The following is a 27,653-nucleotide window of genomic DNA, read 5'->3' as shown; positions in this document are numbered from 1 at the left end:
ATAATCCAAAGATGATATGCATTTTACAATTTGATGGATCCTTGCAAATGGCTCCAAAAAGATACTCATGTATTCTGTATGAAAGTGCCTGATTCTCTACATCTTCAATTAATTATGATATATGAAAATTTATATTGAATTACTTTAATATGCATTTTTTTTCATATTTTTCAGGCATAATTTAAACGTAATAAAAATAATCATTGATTTCCTCTCTTATATATGTGTCAGGACCAGTATAACTCCCTGATCATATTAGGGCAGGGCCCTTTTAAGATCAGGTGGGTTGGGCAGGAACCCTCTGCTACCATCTCATTAAAAGGCCCTTCACCTCTGGACAAGTCATCAGCACAGCTGACTCCGAGATCCCTTTGTGGCTCCTCCAAACAACCTTGGTTCCTGTACGGTACCCGGCTTCCTCATGGCTTCTCCTGGTCCTTGGTGCTGTTTGGGACTCTGCTCCCATGCTCATACTTCTCCCCTCTCCAGTACCCCACCATCACCACCATGCCCTAGCACCCCTGGTTGAGATGTCTCCCATGTACCAACTGAAAGGCTGCTCCTACGAGTCCACAGAGCCAGACCAGCATCCCTCTGCCACCCATTCATCTAGTATCTTGCTGAACCCAATTTAACCCACTGGGTTCTAGGAGAAATCTCATGGATACTGATTATATGTGGGTTCTTTACATTCAAAAACACTATTCTCAACTAGAGATAGAGATGACATAAAAGAAAATCTATTTGTTCATTCCCTCATTCATTCATGCATTTGGCATATGTTCATTACATACATACATATAGCTCTTTATAAAGCTGGACACAGCAGCTAATAAGATAGCTATTGTCTCTGGCCTTAAAGAGCTGATTGTCCCTGAAAGACATAGTCATGTACAGAGGCAACTATACAATAAAGCAAAGCTATGCTGGGGGAAGAACAGGACTCTATGGGTCTTTAGAGGAGATCAAGAAATTTAAATTCCTTAGAATATTAAAAAGATAAATTGATTTTGATTTGCTTAGTTTACCTTCTTGTCTTATTATCCAAGTTATAGCATCTTTTTTTCAAGTTTTATAGTGAGGGAAAGTGGAGCTTGGACAGTTCATTCAACACATTTGAACCGAAAAACAAAACTATTTCCTTAAATTACCTGACCATTTAAAGCAAGAATAGTTTGATCATGAAAAAATAATGCTGATAATTTTTTATTCTAAAAAGCTTTTTTGTTTTATGCTTTAGCTATCCAGTATAGATCCTGGAGAAAAAGAAATACTTCAGTAGAACTAGAAATACGTGTAGAAATACGTGTTGGTGAAGAAAAGGCCAAAAATGAGAAAGGAGAAAACATAGGAAAAGGCAGGAGAAAAAAAAGAAATAGGTAAAATATGGGATTCCATGGTATTTTTAAATGTCTGTCTATTAACAGATCACATTTTTACAGCACTGCTTTCCTTCAAAGTTTAGCACAAAGTCCCAGAACTCACAGCATTAAGGTTCCAGTAGAATTCTAAGTCACACTATGTGTATGTGTATCTCACCACTTCCATTCCCTCCCCTGTAAGATGGAGTCTTGACACCTACCTCACAGGGTTGTTGTGAGGATCACATAAGATGTTGAGTGTATGCAGATGCTCTATAAAATCATAAAATGCTTTAAACATGTAAAGTATGGTTCATAGTGGTCTCTCTGAACTGGAACTTCTGTTCCTCACTGGTATAATGCAGACATTTTAAATCTGTAATCAGGACGGAAAGCAAAATGAAAATGCAAGAAGCCAAATAAATGTCATGGACAAAAAGAGAGATGCTAGAGAATAAGATGAGATCTTACATTTGATAGAGCAACGCAAGTGTGACCAGATCACAAATCAGCGAGTTTGTCTGAGCTGAGCAGAAGAGCATAAGTTATAAATAAAAGAAGTGACTGAACAGAGGCCACACCAGGGCCGGAAGCTGACAAGAGAGGTCAGAGCAAAATGTCAGGCCAATAGAACAAGAGGGCAGGCTCTGAAGGACAAAGCATGAGCCCAAGATGTGGCTGATGAGAAGGCTCCAAGAAGGGTTGACACAAATTAGAGTTGTCAGTGGTCATCTGGGTGTGTGCCTGCATGACACCAAAGTCTCCAGGAAAAGAAGTGAGAAGGAGGGGCGTGAGCCAGTCATCAGAGAGCCCTCAAGGTTAGCAAACTGGAGAGTTGACTAACTGGTTAATGCAAACATCTGGAGATTGGTTGGATCTCTCTGTCCGTGGTTTAACTGGATATGACTTCCTACCCTACTCTGCACTGGGGGACAGGTGGGGCCTGGGAGGAATCCTGTTCTCTTGCCAGCCAGCCTTGGTCTACATTGGCTACAGAATGGCCCTGATTCCAGAGACCGTGGGAGACCATTCCAGGAGATTCAGTTCATAAGTTAGCTGATGCTCCAAACTACAAATGGATCCTTAAGTGTGTGAAACACTAGCCTGAACTTTCCAAATTAGGGGAGAAGGGCTTGTCTTCTCTCTTTAGATCAAAATAGATACTGGATGCCCAGTTCAAATGCACAAATTATACCAACTTTAATAAGGTGTAATGAAGAGAAAACAAGTCTGCACTGAGCTCTAACACTGTCACAAAGGTTTGTCTGCAGTTTTCTCACTGACTTGGAAGGGTAAGTGTTTCAGTCAAGCAAATGAAGTCCTTCCACACAATGAAACACCTTGTGTGATGCTCTGTCCTAAAAATCTCAATTACTAATGAGTCATTTGTTAGTATTTTGTGCTTTGCTCATGCCCAATGAGACTATAGCTAGGATGTGAATTTAGAGTATCTTACTTTGAAGCTTGTACGATGTTATGAAATCTCAGTTTGTCTTTCATTAGATTTCTACTGAGGACTCAGCACAATCTTAAAGGAATTGTGGTCTTTCTCAAAGCATTCAATTGACCGGAGTACAGCCTTCTCCTCCAAGCACTCAATAGTTATAATAATGAACAGTTAGTGAGCATTTGCTGTGCACCAGGGCCTTTGGATGCGTTATCTCATCTAATCCTCAGAAGAGCCTTTGAGGCAACTTCTATTATTATTCCCATTTTATAGATTAGAAACTGAAGTTTACTGTTAATAGATAGAAGGGCAGAAACTCAAAGCCAAGTGTGTTGGTCTCCCAAATTCCTCTTTGTAACTATGACTCCATTCAACATTCCCACACTAGCATTACGCATTTTTATATACAAATGCCACAAATATGTAGTATGGAGGGTATGGAGAGAGAAAGAAGGAGGAGAGAGAAAGATTTGCAATGAGCAATTTAGTTTTCAAGAATGGGCCTAATAATTTGAAGACTCTAAGGAGATGAAAATTCTTACAGTATGACTTCCATTAGGTCAAATTCCAAAAAAGCATTCTCAGTCTTTACTTATGTTTCCAACTTCATTTACTGCTGTAGCTACTGCCTCCAGTCTCTCCCCTAAGTGTATGTCTCAAAAGCATATTCTCCCTGGAATGCTCACAAAGCTTCCATTATCAGTAATGAATGTGACTTACATGCGCCAAGGGAGGGAGCTATTGTTAGTATTCTAGCTTTGTTTCAGGAACTGGCTCAATTTTAACATTTTTCAATATAACATGGCTGCTTTGATATCTTTCTTTTTTTGTTGTGCCTCCTTTTTTAACTCCTTGCTGTACTTCTCCCAGGAGGCCCGGTTATGGTGTAGCAGAGCAGAGTATACTCGAGCAGTGATGGCTCCAGGTAACTTAGACAAATGCTGCTCAGTCTTGACAGTTACGTGGCATTTAAAGCTTTATTTAATTCCACAAACTGTTGCTAAAACACGTAGTGTTCCATTAACAAATAGATGTGTTCCTTAATAGTGTGTGTAACTGATATGTCTTGTAAATTGATACACAGATTTGACTCAGTAATGGATCCAGCAGTTAGGGCTCGTCTGGTTTAGTCCCTCTCCCAGTTGACTCTCACAGCCTGACTCTCACTACAGCCAATTAGAAGGGACAACAAAACAATCCACACAGCTTCAGCAAAGCCTTTTGCACCAGGAAAATTTGAAATTCACCCAGTTATGTGCTGGAAGGCAGATGGAGGAGAGAGACCCAACACGCCACTTCTGGTTCCTCCATAGCCTCAGAGGACCACGTGGCTTTCCTGCACCTCTTCAGAGAACTGGGTCCTGGCTCCCTATTCCACAGTAAATTTGGTCCTACACTGACCCAAGATCATCTATTTTGTTCCAATTAAAGCATCTTCCAAGAGTACAGGTTGACAACATAGTACTTGCCTCCATCAGCCTGGCTGCTCTGGAAATGCACTCCCCTACAGTTACTTGCTTGCACATGAAGTGTTGGAGGAAGATCTCTTGTTGTGGCTTAACCTACACTCTTGACCTTTGCCCAGGGGCTATAGTTATTCCCGTTTCCTGCTTACCCTGAATTCTTACATCCTGCTTGACCCCCTGCAAAGTTAAATAACTGAGTCCCAGCAACCTTTCTGATGCTCATTACAGGAACTATTTAAAGGAATCCCAATGTGAATTCTTCAGCAAAATGAAAAACACCCTTCTTCCTAATGATGTTTTGTGTAATTCTGAATTTTCATTTCTTATAAATGCTGAAAGGTAAATTCTTTCAACTGAATACAAATACAAATATTAGGTTTCTGTGCACAATATTTTCACAAAAACTCTACATGGCTTGCAGCATAATCTATTTGTTCTCTACAAAATGATTATCTGTTCTATTCCAAAACTCTCCTGTTATATTCTCATTTAGTCCTGTTACCTACTGTACTGGGGAACACTATTTCTCCACCAAAACAACGTGTCATGCATTAATCACAGAGAGTAGCTAAATGAATAATTGTTATTACTGTATTCAGACATCTAGTAGGTCCTTAATAAATACCTTTGTAGGTTTTCTTTTTGCTTTTGTTTCTAAATTCCTGAAGATTCTTTTTTTTTTTAAAGATTGGCACCTGAGCTAACATCTGTTGCCATCGTTTTTTTCTTCTTCTCCCCAAAGCCCCCCAGTACATAGTTATACATTCTAGTTGTGAGTGCCTCTGGTTGTGTTGTCTTTTGTAGTTTTTTAATAAGAATCTTCCAAGCCTTTGAAGTAAGTGTTTCAGTGACAAAGTGATTATTTTGTTAAAGAGAAGTTTGTAATCTGTTCAGATCACAATGTACTGGGTATGGCGGCTTAATTCTTATTTATAAATTAAAGACAAAGCTTATATTTTCAACTTTATACCCACTGGGGTACTCTGTTTCTCATTTCATTTGAAACTAATCAAAAACACAAAACAAAGTGAAAAAAAAGGAAGTATATTAATCTGCTAACGTTGCCAAAACAGAATACTACAGCCAGGGTGGCTCAAACAACAGGAATGTATTTTCTCACAGTTCTGGAGACTGACAGTCCAAGATCAAGGTGCCTTTAGGATGCCAGTCCTCTTGGATTAGGGCCTCCCCTCCATGGCCTCATTTAACCTTAATCATCTCCTAAGAGGCCCTATCTCCAAATATGCTCGCATTAGGGGGTTAGGACTTCAACATAGGAATTTTGGGAGATACGAGTCGATCCGTAACAGCAAGGTATCAAGAATTGACCTCAGCGTCTGTGAGCAGTCTCATGTTAAATCTTCACAGCACAGGGCTGCCACTGTTCCAGAATGAGGAAGATCTTGCCTCAGTTGTCTTTGCCTGTCTTTCTGTCAGTCTGTTCTTAAAGAGGGCCTAAACTGTAGCATAAATAAGTTTGAGACATTCTTGTGTTTTTATAGTTAAGAAAACAATTTCAATGCTGTTTTTTTGCCAATATTGTGTTTTCACGTTTCAGTGATGTTCTTTTACATTATGGTGTTTCATGAAATAATGAAAATTGCTGGGTAATGAAATTTAAGTAGACAGTAACCAGTGGTGATGAGACAAACAGAATGACCTGGGAAACTACTTCTAATGTTCTTTGTCAAATAATCGCCACCTAGGTATTTGTAAGAACTTTTTAAGTAGAAAATAACAGAAACTTGCTTAGTCAAGAAGCAAAATCTATTGCCTCACATAATTAAGAATTCCAAGATGGGTTTGCTTCAGGTCTGGCAGGATCCAGGACTTCAAACTAAGTCTTTTGGACTCTGTTTTTCTTTCTCTTTACGTATGTTTCATTGTCAAGTAGGCTCTTGCTATGCCGCATTATCTTCAAATCTGACCATGTGTGAGAAAGAATGCCCCCTTCGTTCTGTCAAAAAACTCTTGTCTCTCCTTGGATCCTGAGTTTTCCGTTGACTAACTACTGTAGTGTCTAGAGAATGGGGCACACTCATTGCCAACAAAATGAGGGAAATACTGAGTGATGGGTTAGTTAGGATTGCCCATTCAGAATCTCAGAATGCAGGGTAAAGGGCCCTGTAAAAGTGGATCAACCTGTGTTGTCCAATAATATTTATTAATATTCTTGCTAACTGCTATTAGGCAACAATGTATTAGGTCAATTCTTCCATAATGTGAAAGGTTTAGAACTCTCTAAAAAATCACACTATGTTCTAATATTGTTCTCGCAATTGTTTTCAAGCTGTGGCGAGCATAGGAATGACTCTAAGGCTTTTATCGCATACAGATGGCTGGACCTGACACATAGAGATTCTGATTTCAAGGGTTTGAGTTGCGGACAGATATATGTGATTTCCGAAAGCTCCCCTTGGGATTCTGAAGCACAAAGTAGTTGAGAAACTCTTCTTTAATCTGTGATACTTTTGTGCCACCATAACCTGTTCCCAATCATGAGGCCAGACATCTGAATTTTTAAGAAATAATAATATTAATAATAACAATAATACGTGTATATAGTGACCCCTCTGTGCTGGGCACTTTGCAAAGCATTTCTTATGTCTCCTTTACCTAATCTTCACAAGTAAATTCATGCTGCTGTTTTTCCCCTGGGGATTTAGACCAGTTAAGTGACCTGTGCAAAAGCACACAGCAGGGTCTATGTGGTGGGTCTGCAGTTTGCATCTTGGTTTATCTAATTTTAAATTCTATCACTTAGGTACAACATTATATTGCATCTTAACCTGACTTTCCCTCTCAAACTTCTTCAAAGTACTTTCGTGAACTAGAGTCATTCTCACTACATTCTTGTGAGATAATTACAAAAGATGCCAGAAAAAATGAACTAATTAAAGCGCAAACAGGCAAAAGAGTATGTCCAAAGTCATAAAGCAAGTCTGTAGCACAGTCCAGCTGGGACTAGAGCCCTGGTCCCCTAACTCCTGGTCTAGAAAAGCATCGGGTTCATGGTACGCATCCTGCTCCTTCTCTGATGAGTGAGCACAGGACCCTCTCTTTTGAAATAAAGCATTTAGTACCCCAATCTAACTAAGAACCCAGATGTTGAGATACATCATATTTTACAGTTCTTTGCTGGTTTTCTTTCCATTATTGCCCGAAGAAAATATGCCCATCTCATGTTTTTTTCTTGTTTCTAAGAGTATCTACTTTGATTACACCAAGATAGTCAAGATTTAACCTAAGCAAATGGAAGCAATGTTTCCTGGAGGAGGAAAACAGCTTCTCTGTTAGATTTTTGAGGCATCAAGTGATCTATCTCAAATGCCTCCAGGCACAGCTGTTGGACACAAATTATGGCCTCTCTTGTTGAGTGCAGACGTAATGAAGACCGCTCGCACTGTTGTCTTCTACCAATTCCCATAAGTCAATCTGATAATAGCTTGCAGAGTTCTGAACAGTTATGAGCATGAACACAATATAGCACACAACGCCAAGGAGAATGTATATTGACTTTCAGTTTACCTCCCAACTCAATTCAAGGTGCAAACACTCAGTTATTTCAGAAAATTATTTTCTCTTCATGAAAAGTCAGAGAACCTGTACTGAATTGCCAGCCCTGCCAATATCTGGACAGATTAAACTTTAGTGGGCCAAATTTGGGACATTTTTCTCCAAGATCCACAGCTCAAATCTCCTACAGTCTATGATTTCACAGTTTCCTAGGATATTCGGAGTAAAATATAATCAATAATTCTATCACTACCATTTGTATAGTAATTTACCATTTAAAATACATTTTTTTACGTATTGTCATACTTGAAACCTCAATCCTAAGAGGTAGGTGTTATTACATTTATTTTATAAATGGGCAAATGAAGGGTCAAACAGATTAGATTACTTATCACTGATAAGTAATAAAGAGCTTATAAAGAGGGACATGAGGACTTTATTAGGTCTGAGGCCGACATTTTTAGAAAGCAGAAAGAATGATAATGTAATTTATGCTATTTTATGAAGTGAGTTTCCTAAACTAGTTTGCTTAATATCTTAATGGACAACTTGATTATTTTTATGCCCTAGGGTTTTAAGTGAACAGCAACATTTTAAATACCCTACAAATAGGTAAATAAAATTCACCTTTATAAATTTTTTAAAGTTCTCCTACATAACTCTAGAAACTGACTCACTTAGAAATGAAATATTAAATAATAACAAGATTGCTCTAAAATCGTAACAAAATCCCAATATATGAACATGATCCCTTGAAGAAGACAATATGCTCTTTGAAATGCAGACATTTTTATTTGATTGGAAATTTGAAAATCCAATGGTAAAAACAGCATTGTAGCTCATGATACTGTGAAGAGAACTTATACTATAACCATGCTCTGCTTTTCTTGTCTCAGTCGACTTTTCAGTTTTGTTTTTTTTTTCCCCAGATAAACGGATACTTAATCATCACATCCCTGTGAGGATTTGTACATCTAGGGAAATATTCTTTTTAAATGCCAAGTTCTTGTTTCATCTTAATATTTGCCATTTCTTTTAGCAAGAATTTTAAAGTCCTATTTCATGATTTGATTCAAAAACTGACAAATTAAATGTAGGAAATTAAAAGCCTTCTATTTTTTAATTTTCACACATTGAAGTAATTTACTCTTACTCAGAATTAAGTGAGATCTACTCAGCATCATCTGAGTTTAGCACAGTTTATTCTGGAGCAACACATTTGCAATGTTTAGTTATTCAGCAGTTGAACTATGGATGTTCAGTATAATCGTGCTTGACTTTGCTAACTGGTTAATTTCCATTGTAACCAAAATATCTACTGCTTGGCTCTTCTGCAGTTCTCACATCTTGGAGGTCTGTTTGTTCTTTACTCATTTTTTTTTTAACTTTTTTTTTGGCGAGGAAGATTGGACCTGAGCTAACATCTGTTGCCAATCTTCCTCTTTTTGCTTGAGGAAGATTGTCTCTGAGCTAACGTCTGCCCCAATTCCCTTTATTTTGTATGTGGGATGCTGCCACAGCATGGCTTGATGAGCCATGCTAGATCTGCTAGATCCAAACCTGTGAACCCCAGGCCACCAAAGTGGAGTATGTGAACTGAACCACTACAGCACTGGGCCATCCCCAGTCAGTTTGTTCTTTAATATTGAATTAAAATTGTTTGAGCACCAGCCTCACATTCTAAGGCAATTCCAGTGTCTCCTATATAAAATAGTTTGAGGAAAATACAGAAAAATTATGTTCCTCCATGTCTCTTCATCCACATCCCTGCCACCTCTTTGATAGTGGGTTTAACAGTGTTTCTTACAATTCATGTCCATCTGAAACCTCAAATGTGACCTTATTTGGAAGCAGGGTCTTTGCAGGTGCAATTAAATGAAGATGAGGTCATATTGGATTCAGGTGCGCCCCAAATTTAATGACTGGCGTCCTTCTAAGAAGAGCAGGACACACAGAGGCACAGCAAGGAAGACCATGTGAAGATGAAGGCAGAGATTGGAGTGACACAGTTACAACCCAAGGAACTCCACGAATTGCCAGGAGTCACTAGAAGCTGGGAAAAGGCAAGGAAGGATTTCTCCCCACGGGCTTTGAAGGGAGCCTGGCCCTGCTGGTGTATTGATTTCAAACTTCTGGCCTCCAGAACTGTGAGAAAATAAATCTCTGTGGTTTTTCAGTCACACATTTGTGATCATCTGTTACAGTAGCCCTAGGCATCCTCGGCAGCTCCTTTCTCTCCACATCACTCATTCCAGCTGTGAGCGCCGCATCTCTCCCTTCCCTTGGCGAAGTACCCTAGTTCCACCTGGGGATCTAAGAGAATTTTACTAAAGATTTACGCAAAACAGGAAAATGTAAGCAGAAGAGTCTACAACTGAAAGTTGACCCATCGACTTCACTGTGTTGAAATTCCCAGCTGGCTTAGAAACCAGATTTTCCTCACTGGCCGTTCTCCTCAATCTCTCTGCTGCCATCAAAATACTTTTGTACACTCCTTCTCCACTGAAATTCTGTCTCTCTGGTTTCTCTGGTTTCTCTGCTTTACCTTGTCTCGGGATTTCCAAAATCCTTGTCTCCTTTGACTCCCAGAGTAAGAGTCAAAATCTGTTACATTTTTTTCCTGTAGATTTTAACACATTTCTCCAAACATCTGATATCCAATTATGCCTTTCATAGCTAAACACCTCATTAAGCTGATTATCTTAAATAAAAAAATCAATTCCCTTTCTAGAGGAATTTTGCCATATTGCAAGGACTTCCAGGTCAACCTGAAGCCAGATTTTTTTTTTAATTTCTTTGTTACATTTGGGACTCAAATATAATAATTACCACTGTGATAAATTTAACCTTAAATCTTAGTTCAAAAAAAGAAACATGACAAGGAGGTGAACAATATGATAATTAAAATGAAAGGACTACACTCCTCAAAAATCTTTTTACTTTTTTGGTGAGGGAGATTGGCCCTGAGCTAACATCTGTAGCCTATCTTTCTCTTTTTGCTTGAGGAAGATTGGCACTGAGCCAACATCTGTGCCACTCTTAATCTATTTTGTACGTGGGATGCTGGCACAGCATGTCTTGATGAGCAGTGTGTGGGTCCGTGCCCAGGATCCAAACCCGTGAACCCTGGGCCACCTAAGCAGAGCACACAAACTTAACCACTACACCACCAGGCCGCCCCCTCAAAAGTCGTTTTGGACCTCAGTTCTTTATTTTTACTTGTGTAGCAGTGAGGGACCCATGCAAAGAAGCTCCCAGAGTTTGCATCCTTCTTGACTTTTCTGCTCAAATCAGAATATTGTCTAATATAGGTTAGTAAATTGATATTATCCTTTTTCTAACTTTTAAGGAAAGACTTGTATATGAAGCACTTTTGTAGTTAATTAGGGCTCATGTATGGCTCCCTCAATGTCACTGTGAAAGTATTTTCTTCTTTAAATAGAATATATTTCAAACATAAAGAAAAGAAGGAAGAACATTTATAAATAGCTAATAAGTAGTCTGTACTCATCACCTGGATTTTGGAGATGTTGACGTCTTACCATAGTGACTATAGGTATTTGTTTTTTAAGAAATGTAATGTTAACTAATACAGTTGAAGCCCCATTTATGCCTGCCTCCCTCACTTTTCCAGGGTAAACTTTCATCATGGAGTTTATATGCTTCTCTCCATTTACATTTTTATACATTTACTACATGCGTATGTGTGCATAAATAATAGGTGGTATTGTTTTTTGTGTTGTTTTGTATAAATGGCATTATACTACATCTCCCATCTGATCTTGTTCTTTCCCTTCAATTTTATGAATTTCAGCTTTTTTTGAGTCATAGACCCTTTAGAACAGTAATGACATTGGTGAATATCCAGCCACCACTTATTTTAATTAAATTATTCTTAGTTTTTAAAATAACACAATTACAGAAAATAAGGGAGAGATTATATATTCAGTTTCTGTCCCATGTACAGAATTACTGTCAATACGCTTGGATACTTCCTTTCAGTCTTTTTATATATCAAATTTTTTTGCATAATTGAAATAAAATTTTAATCTTAATATAGTCACTTAATATTATTTTATCATCTTTTTTTCCATTTTCTACATGATCTTTGGCAGTTATGTTTAATGCCTCTAAAACTATCACTCTAATATATAGATATATACTATAATTAATTTAGTTATTCTTCTATTCTGAGCTAACATATTTTTCTTTTACTTCCTCCTTTAAAAATAAGCCTTCAAGAACAAAAGAAAAATAATCACTGAATTTAACTTTTGCTATATTTGGAGTTATGTCCTCAGATTAGATTACAAAACCTGTTCTAAATTATTTGCTCCATTTTTTGTTTTTCTTTTGGTGTCTTATGGCCATAAAAATATGAATGAGCTATTTGTGTAATAATTGTTTTACATATTGTTTTTATTTTATATACAGACTTAAATATATAGAGAAATTATCAGTACAATACTCTTCCCTCCAGACCTAGGAAGTAATAAGACTGCCTTTAGAAAGTTAAACTGCAATGAATCGGAGCAGAGAGATGTCAAATCACCTAAGCTGATTGAATGTATTAACATATATAAAGAAAAATGTGTTAACCAAGGAGCATTGGCCAGTCCCAGAGGCAAAATTTCACTGCTATGTCTCCCTGTAAATTAATAAATTAATTGAACGAGTAATTCACTGATTGTGATTTGACTTCCTGTGCAGATTGCCCACGGAGAGAAAATGGCCTTGTCAAGCAGATATAAAATATTCCAGTTTTTGAGGCAATTACATTTCTCGTTGTAAATTGAATTGACATTTAGTCCCAAGATTCTGTTGAACATTAGTCTGCCTCTAAGAGATAAATTCTCTAAACCTACAAAATTTCGTTCTGGAATACGTAAGGCTCCTGATTAGGCCCCTCCCACCTGTCCCTCCCACCTTTTGGGGGAGGGGGGGAGCTCTCAGGAGACAACCAAGTAGTTTTTTCCCATAATAGGATTCATGTTTACCTTGTTTAAATCAATCTTTCCTTTACGATTTCTCTCATTGCTTCCACACATAGAAATTATATTCTCTCTACAGACTTGTGAAACACTAAATTCTCTTTCTTCTATTGTTTGATATATTAAGCATTTACCAATTTAATCCAGTCAGGTAACGCATTTCACATATCAAGAAGAGCTCACTATTTTCATTCATTCATTCAGTCAGTCCTTTGTAACATAACTCTTCATCAAGTGACTACGAAGTGTCAATAGTTGATTTATAATTGAATATATTTAGGTGACAGATAGGCATAGGCATGCCCAAACTTATTTGGCCCTAAGGGGCCGGCCTGGTGGTGCAGTGGTTAAGTTCGCACCTTCAGCTTCTTGGCGGCCCGGGGTTCACCGGTTTGGATCCCGGGTGCAAACATGGCACCGATTGGCATGCCATGCTGTGGCAGACCTCCCACATATAAAGTAGAGGAAGATGGGCATGGATGTTAGGTCAGGGCTAATCTTCCTCAAAAAAAAAAGGGGGAATTCAAATAGAGGGACTTACTCCCCCTCAAAATCCCACAAGCATGGGAGATTTGAAAGAAACCTGCAGCCATTCTTTTTGGAATAAATGAGGCCAAAGGATTGTATAAAACTATCAGCATCAGCTGGGAATTCATTAAAAGCACAAATTCTTGGGTCCCACTCAAGACCTACTGAACCAGAAGCCCTGGGTGTGGGATTAACAATCTATGATTTCAGTGCAGACTGATATGGATCGAGTTGTGTCCCTCCTTCCCAAATTCACGTGTTGAAGCCCTAAACACCAGTGTGATGGTATTGGGAGGTAGGCTCTTTGGGAGGTAAAGTTTGGATGAGGTCCTGAGGGTGAGGTCCCTCATAATGGGAGTGGTACTCTTATTAGAAGAGACGACTGGAGAGCGTGTTCTCCTTCTCTCCACAAGCATACACAGAGGAAAGGCCATGTGAGCACACAGGGAGATGGCAGCTATCTACCAGCCAAGAAGCTGGCCTCAGAAGACACAAGACACCAAATCTGCCAGCACGTTGGTGTTGGACTGCCCCGCCTCCAGGACTGTGAGAAATAAACGCCTGTTGTTTAAGCCACCCAGTCTATGATATTTTGTTGTAGCAGACCAAGCTGACTAAGGACACACTAAAGTTTGAGAACCTCTGCTCCAGGACAGCCAAGCCTCTTTAATGATATTTGGGAGGGTAAAAGGTAAAGAAGGCACAGTGAGAAGACTTTCCTACACTTACTGGTGCAATGAGACAATCGAGCTCATATAACCAATTGTTTGAATATGGTGTCTGTTTTGTCATAGCATCGTGATAAATATATTATGCTTGGATACATGTGACTTCTGTAAAAATAAACATTTGGGAGTGACACTAGTTAATACTACATGACTCTAATTTTTAAGACTCTACACAATCCATTCCTTGATTATTCTTTCCTATTTTCTTAGGCAATTACCGTGAATGACTGGGTCACCCAGCTATTTTACTTTGTAAATGAAAGTTTGAATACTGTAATAGCAAATTATTTTCCCTTTTAGAATGTTGTTAACTCATGCTTATCAAGTAAGGGATGGTTCATGCACTTGGGCATGATTACATTAATTCGGTATCTAACGCTGAAGTATGTTTTGAAAGAATCGAGAAATAATTATAATTGTAATACTATATAATAACATGTTAGCTTTTCATGTTCCTAAGTGGCTCAGTCAGTTTTGTTATAGAAAATGGTTGGTTTTCTTTACATGTTATTGGATTACTGTTTCAACAAAATTTACTCCAATTAGAAAAAAAAGGTTACTAAATATTTCTTCAATTAACTGAGCTCTGAAACCCCATTTCGTAAAACTCCAGTTTCACATTAGAGATATTTTTGTTGTGGTAATTATATCTTGCTTTTTTATAATATAGTGTATCTCAAACTTATATTGGAAAAGATATATTTAAATAAAACTGTATTCATTGGCTTTATGATTATTGGAGAATGTTGTTGTTTTTATTTAGCACTAACTAAATTTTGAAAAACATTTTCTGTCTCTGCCTTTCATTCTCTTCTTTAGTCAAATGATTTTTAAGCAAATACTTATTAGAATAGCACAAGCTCTTTAAAGAAATATTGATATTCCAAGTGAATTGTTTTTGTAATGTTAATTACGCACTTCATTTATCTGTCCCTAGGTTCAAAATGTTTATGTTGGTTTTTAAAAATAGGAAAGACACATTTAATATTGATGTAAATCTCTGAGCATGATCAAGACTATACAAAAGTTTATCCTTTATATGGCAATTTTGATTACTTAGACAAGGCAGAACAAAATTACTTTTATAATTAAAAACATTGTATATTTCTCCACAAAGTTTACTGCTTTAGTCATTTCTCAAAATGCACAAAAATTATCTGATTTTTATCTCATTATTGGGACAAAATGCAGGGGTCTTATAACCAGGAAGATCTGCGCTATTTCTAAAAGAATGTTGTTACTATAGTTATCTTGTTTCTCTCGGTAAAAGATAGGATGTTTGGTCACCTATTTTTGTGTATATGATATAAAATGTCCTCGACCTCTTACATCATTGAAAGTCACTGGGTTGTGTTAGTGTGTCAAGAAAATAATGAATCATTTTGGTATAAACTTTTCTAGCTAGTGTGAAAAGTCTATATAACATTGACAAACCTATAGCTGTTGAATAGTAGTTATTGGAACACAGTCCTTAAAGCACTCTCGTATATGTAACTTCGTTGTTAGTGCGGTAGAGTCCACTCGAACTACTAGCGACCCTGTGAACAGCAGAGCGAAAACCTACCCAGTCTTTTTGCACCATCCTCTCATCTTTTCAGAAGTTGGTGGCCAGGTCCTTCTTCCTACTCTATCTTAGTCTGGAAGCCCCACTGAAACCTGTCCACCATAGGTGACCCTGCTGTTTTTTAAAATACCAATGACAAAGCCTTCAGCATCACAGTGACACATAGCAATCACAGTACGACAAGTGAAAAACGAGGAGTGTGGTTCCCTGACCAGAAATGAACCCAGGCCATGGTGGCGAGACCACCAAATCTTAACCACTACACCACCAGGGCTGCATATGTCACTTATATAAATGTTAAATTAGAGAGAATAGATTTTACGCTTCAGCTTTGACTAATGCAATGTTTGCCATTAAACTCTTTACCAATAGGTGGTGCTAGAAAGTTTAATATTTATTCTAATAGTTCAACTTGCTGAAAAAACGTGCTAAAGTACTTTTTAAAAAAGTGTTATAAACTATATGTATATATAATATACACATATGTAACTATATACGTGTATATATAATTAATCCCTGGTTGTTTTTGTTACAGCTCCATCTAAGACGGTTCGACTGGTTGGTGGGAGCGGCCCTCACGAGGGCAGAGTGGAGGTTTTTCATAACGGCCAGTGGGGTACAGTTTGTGACGATCGCTGGGAACTGCGTGTCGGACAGGTCATCTGCAGGAGTTTGGGATACCAAAATGTTCAAAATGTGCACAAGGGAGCTTATTTTGGACAAGGTAATTTAAGAAAAATGTTGTTTCTTAAAAAATGAAATGTAGGCTTCTCCAATATGTAGAATCAGGTAGAGACAGGAAGATACAGGATAAGAGGAAAAGTTCCATGTACGATTTTTTTAATGGCCTTTCCTAGAAAGTAGAAATGAAAAGAAAGAGACATTGAAAACAAATGATATATGCTCTCAGACAACCTTTAATGTTTACATTTCTAGTAGACTCAATTGGTTAGTTGAATACTAACAGAGAGGAAAATAGAGTGATCGGTAAAGCAGAGCAAGAGAAATAGGGACAAGAGCATTATAGAGACAAGGCATGACATCCTGCGAAACTCAGTTTACATATCTGGGTCTTGTGGGGATCTGAGCAATTCCGCGTGTTTGCTCATATTCTGTCTTCTATAGAACTGGAGAGGAGGAAGCCAGCTTCTGCATTTCCCTCCTAGTCGTGTCCCACAGGAATGAGGTATATCCTTAATCCATGATGGTGCACCTGTTTCTGAAAGGACAGTGAAGGGTCATGAAAGAGAAGGAAGCAATTGCACAGAATCTCTATACCCACAATTTATGACTTCTCCTCCTTTAAGGAACATGAGATAATAAGGGAAGATGAAAGGTTACTTCCCCTCTATTTGAGGTTGATAAAACTTTGAATAATTCTTTGGCTGCATGTGCATTTGTGTATTTTCACTTGGATGACCCAGTCACCTGTTCCATGAATGTATTAAAAGAGCTGGGAAGAAAATTTGCAGGAGACAAAATATTTGAATGTATACCCATGACAGTTTTACTGTCCCGTTGTTTTTTTCTAAATTGCCACCTTATAACAGGTTTTATGTATTATTAAACATATACAAGGGTTTCAATTCTGAATGACAAAGGGACTTTTTTAAAAGTAGCCATACATACATAAACTAGAATTTAAAAGTCAATATTTCCCATTTACTTATCCTACTATCCAAATCTGATAAATAAATAATCGGCTTCTCTGAAGTTGATGTGGACCAAAAAGAAAGATTTGACATTCTTGATTTCATAAGTGTTATTCTGGATAGATACGGGCACAAAGAAATTGTATGCAAAATTATAAAGATAAGATTATCTGTTAATGCTGCTATTTTATCTCTATAAAAATATGATAAAATAGGGAGGTGTATCAAATCATCATATCAAAAGACCAGCACAAGATAAGATAGATTTCTTAAATTCATAAAAGATATTAAGTGATATTACGCTACAATTTATTGAGTAACAATTATGTTCCAGGCATTGTGCTAAACACCTGAATACTATTAATAATGGGTCACAATTATATCCTTTATTCTTTTACCTAAAAGCATTCACTGTATCAGATTTAAGGAGGGGCCCAGGCTCTAAAGGCTTCAGAGGCAAGAAAGATAATTTAATTTCATAAAAGGGCTAGACAAGACAAGAAAATGGTGATGTTGTGAGTTCAGCCCCTGGCCACCAGTTTTTAATTTGTGCCTTAGAAGTTTGAAAAGAAGAAACAAGGAAATGGAAAATACCCATGATTTGCCAAAACCAAATAAATCTTTGGAATTTCCAAATGTTCCATCTCTGCTACACTTTCAGCACTTTTTCCCCAGGTTGAAAAGTGCGAGCCTAAAATCATTCTTGCACCTGTAAAATTTACCCCCTAAAGTGAAATGTTCTAAACATCAATAAGTTGGATTTTTTTTTTTCCCATAGGAAGGGAAAAGAAAAAGATCCCCAGCTCTTAGCCCCTAGAGAATCAGTCAATCATTTAGCAAAACTAAGCTGCCAATCTGAGTTTTCACGGTGTAGTATGGGGAGAGAATCCATTTCTATGATAACTAAGATCCGTAGCATGAAAGACCGTTTATTTAAATACATAATTGTATAAAACATTTCAGATGACTGTTAGCATATATGAAAAACAGGCAGCTCTAGTTCTAATGGAAGATACACAGTCGTCATCCATGTGGCTTACTCACCTGAAATTCTTGTTTCAGAAATAGCAGCATGTGGATGCTTTGGATTCCCAGGACGTGCCTCTGTTGATGAAATGAAATATAGTTTGTCAATTGTTCAGATAATTTAATTCACATGGGCTAGCTGAATAGTTCAATTCAAAAAGAGAAAAACATCCTAAAATACCTTTCATCAAGATGAGTTATTTTATAGCTTACGTTATCCAAAGAGTTGACAACTCTGCATTTAGCTTTGTATCTTTAAGAAACAAGCCCGGTAGTACAGTTTACTAATCTCTTATATCTTGAAGGAAATCTTTAATCTATTACAAAGAGAAAGCCAAATTCAGAGCAACAGCAGTAGTATCTGTACCTTAATTCAGGGGAAACTAGGAAGGTTTTGGCACAATCCAATTTGTGGTAGGAAAGCGAACGAGATGTTGTACCAAAGGTTTATTTCTTCTCTGAACATGAGGCTTTGCCATGGACTTCAAAGCTGTTTTTCCCTTGAAGTTCCAAGCATAGATGGGAAACACGTAGTTGGCGACTATTGTCCTAAGATTGCATTAACTTTAAAGTCTCACCTCACAAGTAAAATATTCTTTTCCCCACAGCTTTTATTCATTCCTGCTTATATCTCGAGGGATTTCTGGCTGAAAGCACTGGTCAGAAAGGAAGGAAATAAGTATTCTGAAATACTGGCAAGAAAATGTTTTCTATTTAAATAAGTAATGAAACAATAGAGTTTAGTCTCATGTGAAATTATTTGGCCCTGTGGAGACAATTTCTCTCAAGTTTTCTTCAGATAACTGACTACTTCTCTAAGATGTCCATTTTTGGTGAGGCTGTGTATTTATGGTAGTTGGTGATTCTAAACATTATACTAGAGCTTTATTATAATAACACAAGGTGTGTCTGAATTTTGTTTTTCCTTCCACATTTTTAAGTGCCTACTGAAGTGACTTGGGAAGACTAGGAATTTTATAACTAAGGAGACAAGAGTTGAAACCTCAGCTCTGATACTTATGTCTCAGAGTTTCAATTTCCTTTCCAACAAAATGAGAATAATAATACCAACCCAGCAGATTTATTTGGAACCTTAAATGAGCTGACGTATAGGAAGTGCCCACTTCGAAGCTTGACTCACAGCATTGCTCAATGGTGGCAGAGCTCACAGTTAGCAACACCACCAACTGCATGACTACAAGTTTATTTGCCATCCTCTTTGAAAGGTAAAACAGTCAGATCAGTATTATCTTGTGTAGCGACATCAGTGATGTTCTAAGGGTTGTAAAGTTGAATGTGATTTTCTGTTGCACAGAGGGGTGACTGAAGAAGTATGCTATGTAGGAGCTTTATCTCCTCACTCCACTCAAGACAGACCCGGCTCTTGTTTCAGCTCTCTGCGTAGAGTTCAGTCCCAAACAAGTGAAGAATGATTATGAGAATTTTAAACTAATAAAGCACGATGAGCTGGGAGAAATAATAGAACTGAGGTTATTTGTTCTGAAGAAAAAGAATCTGAGAAATGAATTCCATGATCTGCTTCACCGTACATTGTATTTTAAGAAACAGGCTTACGTTGTAAGCTGATTTTGGATTAGACATGGCAAGCAACCCTTTTATGTAAAGCTGTTTAAATTCTTCCTTATTTTTCCACTCCTTCCCCTTAAATTTACAGTTTTACTCGGGAGGAAAAGAAAAAACAATTTTGAATGCAGAATAGAGACAGGAAAGGAAACAGAAATATGATTGGAGGGGTAGAGAAGAGTAAGAGATACATCAGAGTTTTAATTATTTGTCATTCTCTTAAGAAAGTAAGAAGAATCAGATTAATACTATATTGTACATTATTACCAAAATTGAAACGAAGAAAAAGGTTTGAAGAGGATAAACCCTTTATATGAGTCCCCCATTAAAGAAAGCATACAATTTCTGGACACAGTTTCCCCCTCCCTTTTTTAAATTCTGATTTTAAAATAGCAAACCTGGCTTACCAGAGATAATCCTTGTTAGCTTTAAGAACAATGAGCTTTGCAGCTGCAAGCAAAATGATTTATAGGAATAAAGCTTAAAGCACGCTCCTTTAAATAGGTTCTTTCATTTGGGCATGCCTTTTGCATCAAGTGGAATGTTCTTTCTTTTTCCTAGGGCGACAGAAAGCGTAAATTAAGGAAGCACTGAGAGGCTCTGGTGCTTGTCATTGCATGGGGCAGGGAAGGGGGAGTGAGTCACTTCTCCCCGTGAGCATGCTGTCCTATTTCTTGTCCCCATGGTCTCCCTGTAGCAAACTTGGATGAGCTTTACCACACAATGGTGGGTCTCCGGGAATTTGTTTCAGGCATGTCTGGGCCTATTTGCTGATGCACGAAGTAAGAGCAAGACCCCGAGCAGCCATCTCGTCTTCCGAGTTCACAAGAGTCTGTGTGCTGAAGCTCCAAACTTGAAAGCAGAAACAAAAGAAAATTCTAGACATAAATGCCATCTTTTATTCATTACCCCTTTCACATTCCATAATTCTCTAAGTGGAATTTAAAAAAATACAGGAATAAACTGAAGGAGATCAAAAATATATCTGGATCTCTGAACTATCCTTTGGTGAACAGGAATAAAAATAATCCCAAAGGTAAATAAAATATATCAATGGGTCAGTACTCAAATTCTTACATACTGCTCCCTGAACACTGAAAGTTTTAAAATGTAGATGTTTAAATGTTGGATATTGTGGAATTGATATAGAGCCTATGGAATTCTTAGCATATCTATTTTGTTACTTATGCTAAAAAAGACAATATTAAGTATGGAATAATATTGTTTATCAAGTGCTTACCACATGATCTCATTTAGTGCTCACAGTACCTGTGAGAGTTAGATATTATAGCACCAATTTTCATAAAGGAAGGAAAACTGACAGAACTGTCACAAAACTTGGCCAAATTTACATAGCTATTATGTTGGTTTCAGGGAACGGGTGAAGATTCATACCTTCACCTGTCTCTTTCCACTGGACAGAATGTCCTAAGTTCTTTATCCATAAGAACTTCATTTCTAAAGAGCTTGCTTCTTCAGAATCTTAGAATTGTATGAATGGAATCTTAGAGCTATTTTAGTCCCACCCCTCTCTTGTGCATATATGATAAAACAGGGAAAATAAGTGGCTTCTCTAGAACCACAAAACTAGAATCCAGAACTATTGTCAAAGTTGACCCGTTCTCTATTCTGATTCCCACTCCATTTGCAACTTTGATCCCCTCAAAATAATGTTTTCCTCGAAGGAGAAGCTGTTAACAAAGCATTTCCCAACTAGAAGTCTTAAAAGTGATACAAATTCATGTCACCCAGCCATGAATGGATTTCATTAAAATTCAGAGACTTTTAACCATTAGTGATTTTTGCTTCCCCACTTATCTCTTCAGCAGCTAATCTCAAATCTCGTCACGCTACCACACATCTGGCTAATGTATAAAATATGATTATCTTTTTTTTTCATAAAAGCAGTGGGTTACTAAGGATCAGATTAAAGAAACTCAAATCCCTCAAAGAAATATCAATATCTGTCTTTTTTTAAAAAAGAGATTAAGAAGAAATGGTATCATCTGTCAAGCATACTCTCAAGCATCACAAACCAAGCTCATAAAATTCCAGAAGCCATGGACAATTAGCGTTGTCATTGTCTGCTTTTGGAAACACAAAATTGATCAATTTGTCCTCCCTACAGCCCTCGAATTGTCTAGGGAATTGTGGATGTATATAAATGGTTAGGCAGATAGATGGAAAGATGATAAATTGATAGGATTAGAAAATAAAAACATATCTAAAATATACACATTATTTTTGCATGTTTCCACTAACAGAAAGCATAGTTCAGAGGCAAAAAAATAATAATGGCAGAAACAACACCAAAAATCCTTGAGTAACAGTTATTACCTGAAGAAATAAAAACAAATTTGTTTGATAATCTTTGAGGCTTACATGAAGAGAAAATTTTATGCTACCTTTGCATTAATTTTTAATGCAGAAAACAATTTGGAAGGAAATGGGAAATGAGTATTAAACAAATTTTCCCCTTAGGCTCAATAGTTCTGAACATGTTCATGGAAAATTTTAAAAGTCTTTGAAAATTATTTTGATAACTCTGTTTGGGCTTCTATGTAGTCAATGAATAGCACCAAATTTGAGATACTTTGTTGCCTGGCTCTATTCTCTCTGCTATTTTGAGAAAGTCATCCATCCTTCCTGAGTCTCAGTTTATTTACCTATGAAATGGAGATAATTGCCATTATTTCACAAGGTTATTATAAGAACTATTACAAGAACTTCTAACATTCGTGAATTCCCCTACTGTGGTTTCTAAAAACTTGTGCTCACGTGTCAGCACGTTAATTGACTAAATAATATCTATCTTATGCTGCCCCCGTGGGGATGGCCCTGCTGGTGCTGCTGCCATTGGGAGGATTCTCATTCTTAATTCTCTTTCCCTGGATTGTAAAAATTCTGCACTGCTGAGATCTAAATCCAGTGCCTTGATCTACAGAATGTAGAGTGAACACATCCCAGTGCCTGGCTATGGAGGCCATGGAGCCATAATATCCTCATGCTCCCAATTACAACAAAGCCATGGCTTGCACCAAAAATTTTACTTGTGTTTGTTTATACAATTTATAAACGTCCATAAATGCAATCTATAATTGTCCCACTCTTTTGGCTCCCTTCCGTGTTAACATGAAAGTAGTTTTACTATTTGTGCAATTGTTATTATTCGCCTCTATTTTTGAGTAGCCCTTGGGGGCTTCCAAAAAAGTTTGTATAGACTTTATGTATTTAAAAGAAACACACATACACAAACCTACTGCACATACAAACACTCACAAACACAAAAGGCACAGCGCTATGCCCAGTCAGAGCACTTTGGGAACCAAAACGTATTCCTGACGAGGTGTCTAATTCTGAGATGACATTCTGCTTCATCTTGTCCTGTTTCTCTGTCTTAAAATTTCAAGTCAAAAAGGTTCCATACCGTTACAAACATTTCAGAAAAACACTTGAGCTCTCCAGGTTTCTGCTCTTATAATTGATCAGTCCAGGAAAACCTTTGCTTTTCTAATAGAAACATTGTTAGGATTCTAATGATTTAATTACTGTTATAGGAAATGCAAAATACAGTATTCCTAATTACCTTGATAATGTAAAGCTAAATATAATTCTGTCTAATATTTGGATTTTTCTAGTGAAGGTATAAATTATTAAAATATCAAGTGGGCAGGCCCCATGGCCTAGTGGTTAAGTTCGGCCCACTCAGCTTCAGTGGCCCAGGTTCAGTTCCCGGGCATGGACCTACACCACTCATCAGTGGCCATGCTGTGGTGGCATCTCTCATACAAAATAGAGGAAGATTGGCACAGATGTTAGCTCAAGACAAATCTTCCTCAAACAAAAAGAGGAAGATTGGCAACAGATGTTAGCTCAGGGTGAATCTTCCTCAGCAACAACAACAACAAATTAAGTGAATGCACCAATTTATTTTATGTGTGGAAATCAAAGTTCCTTGTCTAATTCTAAGATAAATAAAAACATGAATCTTCAAAAGAAATGTCTATTTAGACATCCTATTAACTGTCCTTCTGGCTTACAAATTTTTTCTTCTTCAACTTCTACATTTCTGTTGGACATACAATTCTAAAATGTAGTTCTGATGATGTCATTTCTTTGGTGACTCACAATATAAAGTTCAAACATTTTTAAAGCATGGCCCCATCTTTCTATCTAACTTTTCCAATGAGTCCTCTTCCCCTCATTAATATACTGTGTGTTTTAGATACCAGGAAACTGTTAACTGTTCTAATACAGCAAGCATTTTCATGCTGCCCCCACTACATGGAATGACTTTTTTTTACACATGGAAAACCTCTATCCATTTTTTAAGGTTAGGTCAAATGTTATCTACATTGTGATTACAAAATCCCCAATATCTGCTAATTTATTCATATATGCACATACTACTATACAATTATGCACATTATTAACCATGTACATATTGTAAACTTTTATTTATTAAGCTCACAAGATATGTGAAAATCAGAAAGAGTAACGTCATTATATGTGCCATGATATATGCCTCTTAGAAAAACAAGTCTTTGGGGCCGGCCTGGTGGCCGAGTGGTTAAACTTCCACACGCTCCATTTCAGCGGCCCAAGTTCACGGGTTTGGACCCCAGGTGAGAACCTACTCCACTCATCAGCCATGCTGTGGAGGCTTCCCATGTACAAAGTAGAGGAAGATTGGCACAGATGTTAGCTCCTCAAGCCAAAAGAACAAAAAGGAAGATTGGCAACCGATGTTAGCTCAGGGTGAAACTTCCTCACCAAAAAAAAAAAAAAAAAAAAAGAAACACAAGTCTTCATTTAACTTGTTTTGTACTATTTTATAGCTACACAAATGTTTGTTTCTAAGTCGAATTTATTTCTAAATATGTTTTATATAGCTCTTCTGACTGAAGGAGAACCTTTCAACATCATATTGATCCAAATGAAAAAAATGCATTTTTGATTATGCTTATAGTATTATTATATTTATTTACCATTCACTAGTTTTGCAAAGGTGTTTGTTCAAATTTACTTGCTAAGTAATCAGTTTCTTGATGGCATGAAATGCTCTGGAAAACTCATTAAGATGTTTGCATAATTATATGTTTAACAAAACACAACAAAACCATTTAGAAGTTTTTCAAAGGCTCTGTTACCAAATGTCTTAAGTGTAAGAGAAAGGAGAACTTTTAAGCTTTTCTCCAAACATTCATTTTTAAAGTTATCTTTTCTTCCCATGAATTCCTTTCAAGAAATGCAGCTGTTTTCTTACTCATTGATAAAATAACATCCTTATCTTGAAAGTGGCAGTTAAGCTTGTTTATTTAGTTAATTATCTGCTACTAGCCCACTGGTGACAGCCATTGTTTTTCCTTCTAGCGTGTCTGAGGACAAGTCTCGACAAAGAGCATTAAGTATTACTCTGCCGTGTTCTTGTTGTTTGCTTGCTCTTGCAATTAATAACCCGTGGTCTTCTTGCAGGATAGTTTGTAAGCCCTTTGCTGATTGTATTAGTCTTAGTTTAATTAAAAATAGATAATATATTTGGTAAACCAGGCACATGTAAACTGAAATACACCGGGAGCTAAGAAAAGAACCCCAGGCTATCTTACATTCCAGATATGCCTCATACAGATGCATTTAGATCACCAGGTCACTGCATATATCCATTATTATTAAAGCCTATTTCCTTCCTTATTTTTAAAATATAACTAATCTGTCAAAGCCTTAGAGAAAAACAATCATCCTTTAACCTATGATTTTGTAGAACTGTGTATGCACCTTTGTTATAGCTCTTATTAGGTTGTATTTTGGTAGTCTACACATTGACAGAGTATAAAGTTTTCTAGGGTGGGGGCTTAATTTTTAATCTTAATAGAGGACACAGAATTTGTATATAGATAAAGATCAACACATTTTTGTTAAATTAGTGAATAAATTAATGGCTTTGTCCCACTCAAACATAAGCACTAAACTATACTTACTAATGCAGATTTATCGGATTTTTGCAGGTACTGGTCCAATATGGCTGAATGAAGTATTTTGCTTTGGGAGAGAATCATCTATCGAAGAGTGTAAAATCAAACAATGGGGTGTGAGAGTTTGTTCACATGCTGAAGATGCTGGAGTCACTTGCGCTGTATAATGAACGTACCATATTTTCATTTACACTTATGAAATCACTGCAAAATGACTTTTTATGACTTTGCTCCATTAAATCAGTTTGATGAATATTTAAGAGATTAAGAATATTGTCCAAGGAAAAGGAATATTAAAAGTCAGTGGATAAATATATTGAATACCTTCATACTTACTGTATGTCTATATTTGAACCATTTTAACTTCTCTATGTTTTTAATGGACTTTTCTAACATAATGACGTATATTGAATTGAGTATATTGAAGTTTATACATATTCTTACATAGAATATATATATTCTATACAAAAGTCAATAATCATGGAAACACACTCCAATCATAGGCTCCAATTTATATCTTCACCACAAGATTACAATTTTTGTCATTTTTGTCTTCTTTGTAATCTATTTAGTTGATTTTACATGCTTAGAGTAATTTGAACTTAGGGAGGAAAAAAAAGAAAGACAAATATATTTGTTAATCGTCATAAGAACCTCCCTAGGGCCAAATAAGTTCAATCAAACCTGTAAAACATTTCAATTTTTTAAAAAAATCTTTGATTCTTTATCCTTACATCATTTCCTTAAAAAGATTGAGAAATTAATGACACAAATTGCTCATTTATTTCCTTTTGTTAAATTACATAAAATTGTCCCACTCTAAAGGTTCAATGGCAGAATAAAATGAAAACACAGCTGCTATTCTGAATGAGGGCCCATTAGAGAAGTCAAGGTCTGCTGACTTAGAGACCTAATATGTCATATATCCAAGTGAGCTGCCAGAGTGGTTAGGGGATAAAAGCGATGACCTGAGCGCACTCGGAATAAACAAAAAAAAGAGGGAAGGAAGGAAGAGATCCAAGGAATAGCAAATTTGCTAATCATCACTTCATTATACACTGAAAATTTTGAATTAAAAGGTAGGTCGGTTTGTGATACATTTAAACATCTTATGCTAATGGAATGAGATAAATTAATTGGAAAGAAAAGCTCTTGGACTACAGTAATATTAGATAATTATTTTTATCTTAATATTCAAATTCTAAAGTTGACTTTCTACTTAAAAACAGAGTTTCATTCCACACAGGTAGTAAGGGACTCAAGAAATTTAAGGGAACAAATTTATCATATAAAAATTCCCTAGCAATGGCTGTTTACTCAAATTAGAACCGGGGGAGATCTCCACCTGTAAACTTGATTTACGTTCACATAGAGAAAACAAAAGAAATTTCCTATGCTAGAACGCCATTTGTTGTATTTTTCATTTTAAAATAGAATTACAATATTATTATCTTTTAATCATTAACATGAGAAAAATCATCACATTAAGATAAAGTACAAATGAATAACATTCTCTGTGGATTATGCTGTTTTGGTAGAGATGAAAAACTTAAACAATTCATTATTATTTGCCAAGTGCCTTCTCCACAAACAAGGCATTTCATTGTCGTCATGTCATGCAAAGGCTGCTTTTTATTAGGAGGCCATATGTGCTCAGTGGACCGGGCAAGAGCGGGGAGATCCATATTTCTGTCCTGGCTCTTCTTCTTGCTGGCTCCATGTTCTTTACGGAAGTCATTTAATCTCTAATCCTCAAATCCTGGCACATAAAATGGGAATGATTATATGTGTGTTACCCAACTCAGGGTGTGCTTGTGA

General features: G+C 36.8%; 1 protein-coding gene across 1 annotated transcript in view; it reads left to right on the top strand.

Moving 5' to 3' along the window:
• MSR1 (macrophage scavenger receptor 1) overlaps positions 1-26,326 on the top strand; it is a 74,234-nt gene extending 47,908 nt beyond the window's left edge. The window contains exons 9-10 of the mRNA XM_046648624.1: positions 16,137-16,325; positions 25,869-26,326. Of these exons, the coding sequence (XP_046504580.1) occupies positions 16,137-16,325; positions 25,869-26,002 (323 nt within the window). The 3' untranslated portion in view covers positions 26,003-26,326. The remainder of the gene's footprint in view (positions 1-16,136; positions 16,326-25,868) is intronic.
• Positions 26,327-27,653: the final 1,327 nt, after the last annotated feature.

The sequence above is a fragment of the Equus quagga genome, chromosome 22, assembly GCF_021613505.1.
Source record: "Equus quagga isolate Etosha38 chromosome 22, UCLA_HA_Equagga_1.0, whole genome shotgun sequence".
In the NCBI taxonomy this organism is placed as follows: Eukaryota; Metazoa; Chordata; class Mammalia; order Perissodactyla; family Equidae; genus Equus; species Equus quagga.
This window is presented reverse-complemented; position numbering and strand designations above follow the sequence as displayed.